The sequence below is a fragment of the Gymnoscopelus braueri genome (assembly GCF_963280865.1).
Source record: "Gymnoscopelus braueri genome assembly, chromosome: 7".
Lineage (NCBI taxonomy): Eukaryota > Metazoa > Chordata > Actinopteri > Myctophiformes > Myctophidae > Gymnoscopelus > Gymnoscopelus braueri.
This window is the reverse complement of record NC_137608.1, coordinates 2,019,200-2,031,741: the sequence shown is the minus strand read 5'-3', so window position 1 is coordinate 2,031,741 and position 12,542 is coordinate 2,019,200. Positions and strand designations below refer to the sequence as shown.

Genomic DNA, 12,542 nt, shown 5'->3' with positions numbered 1-12,542 from the left:
TAACATATTATAATACCTTTGCTCTAAGTGAAACCTGTGTCCAAACCCAATGTTGAATAAATGTGACTAACAATAGCATAATGTAGTCGTGTTTTTCATCAGAATTAATTAATAAATGCAATTATTAACACTATATAAGCATGAGGGGGCCGACAGGGAGAGCAGCTGGCATGGGGGTGAAGACATCAGTCTTAATGTTAAATTCCTTTAAATCAGCGTTAAAAAGGGCCCTTTTAAAATTTTGGGCCCCCAAAAATTTTTTCGCCGCCGGCGGCCGAACGCATTATGACAGTTAAAGTCTCACTCTTACAAATTTCTGAAAGTTGGCAGCCCTGGTAAAGGACTTTTACGACCTTTACGACCTTTTTAATACCTACATTTAAAATAAATAAATGAAATGAAAAGATACCATTACTCCATCAAAAGGAATCAACAAACTATAGGCCTACTATAAAAACTGGTCAAACATTGGCCAAATTGTCAAATAATATAAGAAATATATTTCTTATATAAGATATAAGAAAATGCCGATCTACAAGCTCACATATATTTTCAAAATATTTATCTGTGGAACCGACCGAGTCAAACAAACAAAACAAAAAAGTTCGAATATGATTATTGTGGGGACTCCCCAGTTCGAATATAATTATTTTGGGGGGTCCCCAGTTATTTTGGGGGCTCCTCAGTTCGAATATGATTCTTTTGGGGGGATCCCCAGTTATTTTGGAGGGTCACAGCCTGAAAAGGTTGAGAACCACTGGTCCAGGGGTCTACTCGGTACAGATAGTGCAGGAAACTAATCAGTACTCTATTGCTCTCTGGTGGTTAATATGTTCAACTGTCTAGGCAACATTACATCAACGGTCGCCTGGACAACCAACTAGCCAATTACAACGCGTCGTCCGTTCGGGCCATGGGATGCATAGACTGTTTCCACCAGTAGAGTTCCGCTCAAGCCCCCAGAGTTGCTGAGAAACATTGAAGCTGCCACCCCAGTGGCCAAAGCTGAAACTGCAGGCAGGGAGAAATACATGCACGCGCAAAACATGCTGAGAGATATTTATATTTATACATATAAATATGTAAACATATTATACATACATACATATGCATTTACATATAAATATGCATCTCGAGGGTATTTAATAAATATCTCGCGTTCAATCCTTGACACACGGGCTGCCGTAGAACGCAAAAAGGACACTAGTGCGCATGCTCATAACTCTATGGGGATACAAAATCGAACCAATAATTCTACTTCCGGCAGGTTTCCGGGTGCTTCAAAACGCCACTGAGCACATTCATTGAAATGATAGCTGGGGGCGGAGCAATCCGCCCTCTAGTTATATTATACCTCTATGGTTCCGCTGTGCCAACAGTGTTGCCATGTCTGCTTATTATAAGCGACTTTAGGCTTATTTTTCTGTAAACGTTGCTTGTAAAAAATGGTAGTTGTGTAAGTTGCTTATTTTGGCTTAGCTTCTAAAAAGTTTTTAATTATTATTTTAGCCAGTTATTTCATAACTGTTATTTTATAGTTATATTATTTTAACCTCAAATATTTTCATGTCATGGTCTGGACCACAGATTAATATGTATTTGCAGTGGTGTAAAGTAACTAAGTACATTTACTCAAGTACTGTAGCCTACTGCAGTACAATTCTGAGGTATTTTTTACTTTATTGGAGTATTTCCAATTCCAGTACTTTTACTTCTACTCCACTATCACTACATCTCACAGGGGCAAACATTATACTTTTACTCAACTACAATTATTTAAAAACTTTAGTTACTAGTTACTTTTTAGATTTAGATTTTTACCACCACCACTTAAACTCTATACATTTCGGCTGTTTGAAAATAGCAGATCTACAAGCTCACAAACAAGGTGTCGCGATGCGACGCGTTGTGAGCTTGTAGATCTGCTATTTTCAAAAGATTTGTAAACATTCTGTGAACTTTATACATTCTTCCAAGCTGAGCTTGTAGATTACCTTTTTTCAATGTATACAGTATAGGTTTAAAGTTCTCATAATGGCCTAGTAGTGCCCTAGGGCTAGGCCTATAGTTGCTTCTTCTGGGCTTGTTTTCCTAGACCTGGTGCTTGTTTCTCTCTCAAAATATGGCAACACCGTGTGCCATGACGACGTCACTTCCTCTCGTCGGCTTATTTGGGCGGCAGGCTTTGAACCAGGCTGACGTTTATGTTAACTAAACTGACGCATTTCTATTGTTTTTAATGACATTTAATCAATTTAATTATAAGTTATAGAAGAATGTCACGTGTCCTGAACGCCATTGTGGCCGTGTGTCCTAATATGGGCATCGGAAACGGCGGGGACTTACCATGGCATCCCGTACGACTCAGGTACGTGAATCTCGCGACAAAGACAACAAAAGAGCAGATCTACAAGCTATCAACGCGTCACGGTGCCGCCCATTGATAGCTCGCACACGCACACACACACACGCACGCGCACGCACACACACACACACACACACACACACACACACACACACACACACACACACACACACACACACACACACACACACACACACACACACTCTGGTGGAATAAAGCAGATATTCTAAAAGGTGTAAAACCCTTTAAAAGCAGTTTAAGAACCTTTTTATTTTTAGATATGATCTGATCTGATCTGATATAAGTCTCGTTTTGGTCCAGAATGCATTTACTGTCTGTCTGTCTGTCTGTCTGTCTGTCTGTCTAGCCCACTATAGGTAGCCTATAGACCTGTCTGTCTGGTTGTCTAGCCTACTGTAGGTATGTCTGTCTGTCTGTCTGTCTGTCTGTCTGTCTGTCTGTCTGTCCAACCTATTGTAGATACAGAGATAAGATAACGGTGAAACTGATCAAAATAGATATGTGTACGTTCTGTAGTTGTATGTACTTGTACAATTGTGAAGATTTACTATCAGTCCTTTAGCTGGGAAACCCCTCAGGGACCCCTGGGTGGTGGTTTGTTTCATGTATTAAATGCCCTACTTCACCATACAAGAGTGTCGTACAAAAGCAGCGAAAACAACAGATCTGCAGATCTATCTTGTAGATCTGCTGTTTTCACAAATGTTTTAATGTTTTTAAAATGATATGAAAAATCTATAAAAATAGAACGGCTTTTTCCATCCAACAGCAAGGAAAAGTCATGTCTGCTGGGCTGCGTTCAGAGTCCACAGTCCATTGTTGCACAAGACGGTGCATGAGAGAATTAAAGTGACAGGGAACTAGGGGTCTGTGCCAACCGTCCCTTGAAAGACAGAATTGTCCCGTATTTGGAAAGTAAAAGACGTGTTCCTTTATTGAATTAATACGTTTTGTTCTTTATTTGGGGAATCAATCAATGTTAAGTCTCTTACTCAGGGACACCTCACCTTGGCTGGGAATCCAACCGGGGACCTTCTGTTTCCCCATTCAGCTATGAACCAACGTCACAGCAAACCAGGAGGGCATTGGTCCTTTATTGCAGGGGTTGTCATTAACATTTCCATGTCAAGAATCCACTTGTCATTAACATTTTCATGTCAAGAATCCCCATATTCATATGTATTTGGCAGAGGACTGCTATCTGAAAATATTTTGTGTCAGGGACCCCCCATAATAGAAGATTATTAAAAAAATATATATATTCCAAATTTTTCTCAGTTCTTCAAGAGTTTTCAATATCTTTCGAAACTTGCCAATCTACAAGCGTGTAGATTTTTCGAAAAGCTGAAGTATATATAAAATAGAGTGAAAATTATTATTGAAATTCTTTATTAGGAATAGCCCCTTGAGATGTAGCATCTCGTTTTAGAGGGGATCCTAGGTACATGATACACTGTATAGACATTTTCAAAAAAAATAAACAAAAGAATAAACAGAGGGGGAAAGCAATTACAACAACCAATTCAACAAACATATCAGATATGACAAACAAGTAAATAACAAGACAGATGACAGGATACACAACAGAACAGGACAAACACATAAAACAACAGAAAATGTAAAGCATAAAAATTGATCATTAAGTCAACACAGACAGATTAATATCGTGAATGTCAGTATATTTAGAGTGATTAATAGAGGTTATATGACAATGTTATAGTTATTAATTAGTTATAGACATGTACATACACTCTAAAAATAAGAAGACAGCGTATTTTTGAACAGATAATAAGATGAAATGGAACGAATATTTGCCGGTAGGTTATTCCTATCTGAAGGAGCTTTAAACATAAAGGCTTACTTGGCTGTTGTTTTTGAAAAAGTGGGAACAGTAGAGTAGAGAGGAAAATTAATCCATGTATGTAAAATGGTTAAACGTTATTTTGCTGGGGACCCCCTGGAACTCCCACAAGGACCCCTTGGGGTCCCTGGACACACACACACACACACACACACACACACACACACACACACACACACACACACACACACATTTTGCATATGTTTAATTTGGTATTGTAGTGTAAAATATGTAATATAAAATGTATAGATAAATCAATTAAAATAAACTGCAACATTAGTGACACTGACAGTAAAAGCTTTTTTTTGCTCTTTTTTTATTACAGTAATGAATTCAAACATTTCCGGAAGATGACATCAACTCCATCTGCTGAAGGTAACTGATGTTTATGGTTCACATTAAATTACTTATTCGTCAACCTCGTAGCTCCATATTACATTTTTGGGGCTTTTTTGGGGTAAATTGATGCCCTGCCTACCCCGTCATAAAAGACTATCGCACCAAAGCAGTGAAAATAGCCAATCTACAAGATCGGCTATTTTCACTATTTTATACAAAAATGTTCAAAAAAGGAATGATTTTGGACATGCAAGGTTTCCACCCGACAGTGACATATTGTTCATTACTGAGGTATTATAATGTCATGTCGAAAATAGGGAGGTCAGGTTGACAGTGGTTAAAGGAATATTTCACTTAAAAAAAACATTGGGTAATTTTGTCGTCTACTCAGGCTTTTGTGAGCCCCCCAGACAGTTTTTAAGTTGCTTGATTCAGTATTAAGATAGTTGATATAGACCAATTATTTGTTTACTAACATTGACACTGGACGCACAGGTGATTGTTTCACGCAATCAATTCCCGACCTGTTGTTTCGGGGTGCGCTGGTTTCAGCACACCCCAACCCCCTCTTGTGTGTTGGCTAGTGAGGCGCGTCCTAGCGAGACCTGATAGAATGGGTTTCATTGCACACATACTGGTTCTTATCAGTGTGACGTCGTCTGTTAAGGGGTCTATTCATTTTATCAGACACGCCCCCTTCCTATACAAACCCATTATAACTTCAAACATTATGTTGAAGTTACATCAAAAACACCCGTCCTTGGTTCTGGTGACTCATACGGCCCTCCTAATATGTGAGGAGTCCATGTTTTTTCGGTTATTTTTTCATTTATTTAATCAATTTATTTTATTGTATTTTATTTGTTTCATTTTCCAAAACAAATATTAAAAATAAATGAAAAAAGTAATTGAAAAAAAACACACGCTCTCCTCACGTATTAGAAGGACAATATCAGTCACCAGAACCAAGGACAGGTGTTTCTGATTAATTAACTAACATGGTTAAAATGGAGTTTGAAGTTACAATGGGTTTGTATAGGAAGGGGGCGTGTCTGATAAAATGAATATCAAATATCTAAATACTAAATCAAGCAACTTAAAAACTGTCCGGGTTGTTAACAAAAGCCTGAGTAGACGATAAAATGACCCACAAGTGTGTGTGGGGGTTTTCCAAATTATTGAACCAAAAGTAATTTTAAAGTGCTTGTGACTAAATAATAACTAAATGATCCATTGTACACAGGTTATTTTTCCATTTCCTGAAAATTATCAGTTTCCACCCGACAGCTAAAATATGCACATATCCCCAGCTTTTAGATTGGACCTTGATTTTTCCATCTTGACGCTAGTGTGCATTCAGTGTGTCCCGATTGGCTGGGTAAACAGGATGTGAGTTGTGATTGGCTAGGTAAACAGAATGCGGTGATCATGTTCTAGGTCAGTGGTTCTCAACCTGTGGGTCGGGACCGCCAGGGGGGTCCCCACATGATTTTAGGGGGGTCCCCAGATGACAGTAAAGTGACAATTTAAAGACTTTCAAGACCGTTTAAGAAAAAAAAGAATACAATAAATGAAATAAAAAAAAGACTATTACTGCATAAAAAGTAATCAACAAACTATACTATAAAAACTGGTCTCTGAAAATAGCTGAGCTCTGTTGTGAGCTTGTAGATCGGCCATTTTGACAATATTTAAGTCAAATGCCTCAACTCCAACAACTCCAAGTGCTTGTCAAGGTGGGGGGTCCCCAGTTCAAATATGATTATTTTGGGGGGGTCACAGCCTGAAAAGGTTCAGAACCACTGTTCTAGGTAAACAGAACGATGTGGTGATCATGTATGTTCCAGGTAAACAGAACGTGGTGATCATGGGCAGAAAGACGTGGTTCTCCATCCCAGAGAAGAACCGACCGCTCAGTGGAAGGATTAACATCGTCCTCAGCAGAGAACTCAAGTATGTGTGAATTGGGCTGTGTCACAATCATTACATATTACTTACTGTAACGATGAATTATCATACAAATAATTGTATGATAATCATAGATCTAGGGTCCCAATTGGACCCTTACAGGTCTGCAACTGTGAGAGTGTACAAATGGAAACCAAATGGACCCTTATTTGTACACTCAGAGTTATGATGGTCCTTGAAATTAAAAAAGTGTGAGAACCACCAGCATTGTAATTGTATAGCAGACGTGAAGTCCACATACCAGCTCTGACAGTGTGATAAAACCCGGTTCTGGAAATGGTTCCGAATGTGATCGAACTGATTCCGGTTTCTCAATGTTTGATCCGGTTCCTCTGCTTCCGGATCCCAACCATACTGGCGTTTGGAAGTGTTTTTAGGCAAGCACCGTAACCCATTTAGACCGGGGAAATAATCTGTGTCATTTTTTAGATGTCTTTGGGCTATTCAAAAATAGCAGATCTACAAGCTCATAGCGCGGCACCGAGTGCCGCGCTACAAGCTTGTAGATCTGCTATTTTTGAAAAATTGTGAAAGTTTGTGCAAATCTTTGAATATATATATATATATATATATATATATATATATATATTATTATTATTTTTATTATTTTTAAGCGAACATTTGTAACTCATATCTTTGCTTCTGGGGGGATTCTACAAATGTCTTCTAAATCCTAACAGTTTTGTTTCTATATCGGTGGTGCTCAAACGTTTTCATGTCAAGGACCCTCAAAATGATATGTATTTGGCCGTGGACCCCTATCTCAAAATATTTTGTAATAGGGACCCCCAGAAGCAAAGATTTGAGTCAGAAATGCTCACAAAAAATTCTAATATTTGCTCAAACTTTCAAGATTTTTCAAAAAAAATAGCAGATCTACAAGCTCATAGCGCTATGAGCTTGTATGTCTGCTATTTTTAAATAGCCAAAGAAATCTTAAAATGACACACAGATGCTTTCCCGGTCTTAATGGGTTAGGAGTTTTCAGCCGGGGGAAAAAAAACGCCTGACATATTTCTAGATTGGTTTGCATTAGGGCCAAATGCTACGTAAATATAGCTGTAGCTCATGCACTGACCAGCTGTCAATCAACCCCACAGAGAAGCACCTCCGGGCGCGCACCACCTGGCGTCTGACTTCAGCTCAGCGGTCCGCCTGCTGGACACGGCCGAGATGGCAGACAGAGCCGACCAGGTCTGGGTCATAGGAGGCAGTTCTCTCTACAAGGTACCATTACATTATCAATGTTAATGTGTAGAGAATCTAGAGATGACATTGAGTTGACAAGGAAGTCAGAGCCGTGTGACTGCTTTGCCTTGAACGGTTCTGATAGGACAATGCTGTGGATGAAGGCTTGGCAGCCACATCATCTGCTGACAGCCAAAACACCCAGAATAAAGGATATCTTTTGGATATCACTAGTCGACTAATCATAATTGTTGCCAAAAATGTATTTTGGCGGGCCTTGATGGCGTAATAATGGCTGATTTTACACTTGGTTTCATGCTGAAAATAGCCGATCTACAAGCTCACAACGCGTCGCAGCGTGACATTGTGAGCTTGTAGATAAAATGTCCTAGGTCACACTCTTGACATAGGCCATTATGCTACTGGGGCGGGAACAGCATGATCTTTTCAATAAGGATATAGCTGGTTTTACCAGAGGTGGCCAGTGTCATGAACTGATGATTTGATGAGAGAACAGCGCAATCTTTTTTATTAGACAATTAAAGAATGAAAACTTTTCTAAACTCGTCGTTGTCAGGGTGAGCCCTGGCAGAATTCGACACGTTAACGCATCCATGGCAGTCAAAGAGTTAAGACCGGGAACGCATCTGTGTCATTTTAAGTTTTCTTTTGCTATAAAAAAATAGCAGATCTACAAGCTCATAGCGCGGCACAGAGTGCTTGTAGATCAGATTTTTTTTTAAATCTTGGAACATTCGTGCACATATTTGAATATAATTTTTCAAAAAACTGTAGGATTTAGAGAAGATGTAGATTCCCCAGAAGCAAAGATTTGAGTTACAAATGTTTGCTTTTAAATGTATATATATACAAAGATTTGCACAAAGTTTCACGATTTCTCCAAAAATAGCAGATCTACAAGCTCATAGCGCGGCACTCAGTGCCACGCTATGAGCTTGTAGATCTGCTACTTTTGAATAGCCCAAAGAAATCTAAAAATGACAGATTCTTACCCGGTCTAAATGGGTTGAGAAGATGGTGAGGTCCAGATTTTTTTTTTTTTGTGAGAAGCACTGATCTACAAAACCTACAGCGGGTCAAATCGTATGATGAATTGGTGGCTTTGTTGTCTATTAACTTACAAACTCACTGTCAGTATATCTCCGGACCCACTGGCTATGAAACAGCTCCTTACACGAGGAAAAGCTGCTGATATGATCTATTGATTCCATTTCAAGGACATTTGAATATCGCCGCTGTCAGGCGAAAACCTTGTATGTCCAAAACCGTTACTTTTGTTCGCGTCTCCATTATAACCAAATGGAACAAAGAACCTGTGTTCCAATGGAGTTATTATTTAGTCACAATCCGATTCAGTGCGGTTATTATTTCACAAGCTCTTAATACGTTTCATTGGTTCAATATTTATAAAAACCCACACAGACACACTTAACCACTTTCACTTTCAGTAATAGCAAAAAAAATTGCCGATCTACAAGCTCACAACGCGTCACAGTCCTATGCGTTGTGAGCTTGTAGATCGGCTACGATGAAGTAGGACATTGATTTACGAAAACATTTACAAAAAGTTGAAACATGGAGATATGAGGTTTCTGCCTGTTAAAAATGACGGTGCATCTTCAGACGCCTGTGATGTGGAAGTTTGAACCTTTGTCACCACACACTCCCTTTGTCGTCAGTTCAGTTGGCATGGCGACCAGCTCAAGGATGAGTGTGAGAGCATATTGTATCGAGGCAGAAACCTTGTATCTCTGTATTTCTACTCTTAACCCGTTAAGACCGGAGGCTGATTCTACAAACGCCTTCTCGACTTTTTTCGTGCCAAGGACCCCCAAAATGATAATCTGTTTGGCCTCCGCGGACCCCCCCCCCCCATCTGAAAATGTTTTTTAAAATCTAAATGTTTTTTTTGTAAATTAAAGGGATAGTTCACCACCAAAAGGACCATGGAGACTTTTGTTTTTGTTCCTAAGCCAATACTTTGATTACCGGCAGCGGTTCCGGTAGGAGACACAAAGAGTCTTCGGAACCGCTGCCTACTGGTCCGCTGGTCACCAAATTATTGGCTTATGAATGCCACAAAAACCAAAAATATCAATTTCAAGTCTCCATGGGGTGACTAATCGATAGAAAAACAATATTTTTTGGGGTGAACTATCCCTTTAATGCCCTACTTTGTCTTACAAGAGTATCGCGCAGCTGTAGCAAAACATTTCCGATCCACAAGCACACAACACGGTGCAATTCTTTTTTTGTTTCCTGAAAAGTAATATTTTTTTTACACCCGACAGTTACGATATGGTGTGAGTCAGTCCTATACAGACAGACAGACAGACAGACAGACAGACAGACAGACAGACAGACAGACAGACAGACAGACAGACAGACAGGCAGGCAGGCAGGCAGGCAGGCAGGCAGGAAGACTTCAGGCAGGCAGGCAGACAGACAGACAGACAGAGTGTTGATTTTGACAGCAAATTTTTATTTAGTTTATTTAGTCATAGTCTTTTGAATAAAATTCCATTTAGTTTTAGTCATATTTTAGTCATCTGAAATGTTTTAGTTTTGGTCTAGTTTTAGTCTACTAAATATCATAAGATTAGAGTCGACTAAATCTACAGTTGATTTAGTCAGCTAAAATGAATTTTGGCGGTGCCTTGATGGCATCGTAATGGCTTATGTTACACTTGGTTGCATGCTGGAAATAGCCGATCTCACCGAGCCGAGCTCACAACGCGTCGCGCTGCGACCCGTTGTAGATTTTCAGAGCGCAACACCCGAGTGCAACCAAACATAAAATGACTTCTCTTTTAGTTCTACTGGATCTCTTCTCCTCTAGTCCCTCCCTTACATTTTAGTCTAGTTTTGATTTGTTGACGAAATTGTCAATATATTTAGTCATAGTTTTAGTCATCATAGCTTAGTTTTGATTTCGATTTTATTTAGTTTGCGTCAGTGGAAAAAGGTAGTCGACGAACATTTTTCGTCATAGTTTTAGTCGACGAAATCAACACTGACTGACAGACAGACAGACAGACAGACAGACAGACAGACAGACAGACAGACAGACAGATAGACAGAAAGGCAGAGAGACAGACAGACATTCTGTGTGTTGATCAGCTGTGATGTGTGGGTCCCCCAGGAGATGATGGAGAGCCCGGGGACCAGGAGGCTGTTTGTCACCCGCGTCCACAAACAGTTTGACTGTGACACTTTCATTCCTGAGATCACCGATGACAAATACCGCCTCCTGTCTGGGTGAGTTTTACACATGAACCCTGGAAGCAGTGGTTCTCAAAGTGGGGTCCGGGGACCCCCAGGGGTCTGTGGGGGCGTTCCAGGGGTTCCCCAGCAAAATGTGTTAATAGAGCATCGCAATAATTTGAACCACTTTACCCTTTTATACTTTGGCTATTCAAAAATAGCAGATCTACAAGCTCAAAGCGCGGCTATGAGCTTGTAGATCTGCTATTTTTGAAGAATCGTGAAAATGTGCAATTTTTTTTTGGTGTTGCAGGGTAACAGGTGTACAGTATGTAATATTTCATGTGTTGTGTGTTGCAGGGTTTCAGGTGTACCAGAAGGCCTACAGGAGGAGCACGGCGTCCAGTATAGTTTTGAAGTCTATGAGAGCATCGACCACTGAGCTGCTGTGATGTCATGTCATTATGTCCCTGTCATATAAATAGCTCTGAGTGCATCGTGGCTTCATCTTTTATGCCGTTGCTCGTGCAACAATATTGTATCTCCATATTTGAACATTTTATGTTTTTCATAATTCAATGCCCTACTTTGTACAAAGGTATCGCACAAAAGTATTGATTTATTGATCGAGTATTGATTGAAATCGCAGATCGAGAGCGTATTCGTCTTGCCTTTCTTTTTACTCTGTCTGTGGGTTTTCTGAATATTGAACCAATGAAAAGTATTAACAAGCTTGTGATTAAATAATAACTACATTGCTGAGGTCTCCCCTTTAACCCATTCAATCCGGGAACGCATCGTCTTTTTAGATTTCTTTGGCTATTCAAAAATAGCAGATCTACAAGCTCATAGCGCTATGAGCTTGTAGATCTGCTATTTTTGAAAAATCATGAAAATTTGTGCTAATATTTTTAACCGGACATTTGTAACTCAAATCTTTGCTCGCACCCTTTGCTTTTTCACGATTTTTCAAAAATAGCAGATCTACAAGCTCACAGCGCGGCACTCGGTGCCACGCTATAAGCTTGTATATCTGCTATTTTTGAATAGCCAGAGAAATCTTAAAATGACACAAATGATGCTTTCCCGGTCTTAAAGGGTTAATATGGTCAATGAGACAAAACTTGCAGCACACATGGCATGCAGCCACACTCAATGGAACGGAACACAATCACACAAAAAACAGTGGTGGACAGTAATGAAGTACATTTACAGTACTTGAGTTCTGTACTTAAGTTAAAAAAATATATAATAAAAGTATCTGTACTTTTCTTGAATGTTTGTATTTTTGGATACTTATGACTTCCACTCCGCTACATTTCAATGACAAATATTGTTCTTTTGACTCGACTACATTTCTAGGAAGGGAAAAGGTACAGTATGAATTAACCATACATGAATTAACCTATTTCAACTATAGTGTAAATAGGCCACTATGTAGCCTTCAAATCTAGTGCTATATTACGCTGGTCAGAGCAATGGTTCACCGAGTTATGGCAAAGTGTTTAACACTGCTGTAGTGCCCCATTTTGTCTGACATAGTTCTTGATAAGTTATTCAAAGGTTAAAAGGGTA

The 12,542-nt window shown here is 39.4% G+C and overlaps 1 protein-coding gene across 2 annotated transcripts; it reads left to right on the top strand.

Annotated features, from left to right (window-relative positions):
* The first annotated feature begins 2,171 nt into the window (after positions 1–2,171).
* On the top strand, positions 2,172–12,144 carry dhfr (dihydrofolate reductase). Of its 2 annotated transcripts, none has more exons than XM_080433417.1 (6): positions 2,172–2,368; positions 4,573–4,622; positions 6,434–6,539; positions 7,655–7,781; positions 10,906–11,021; positions 11,336–12,144. In XM_080433417.1, the coding sequence occupies exons 1-6, from the start codon at positions 2,277–2,279 to the stop codon at positions 11,376–11,378; spliced, it is 534 nt and encodes a 177-aa protein (XP_080289543.1). In that variant the 5' UTR covers positions 2,172–2,276; the 3' UTR covers positions 11,379–12,144. The 2 variants fall into 2 exon arrangements, with proteins under 2 accessions (XP_080289543.1, XP_080289542.1); XM_080433416.1 differs by having other exon boundaries at positions 11,328–12,144.
* The last annotated feature ends 398 nt before the right edge of the window (positions 12,145–12,542 follow it).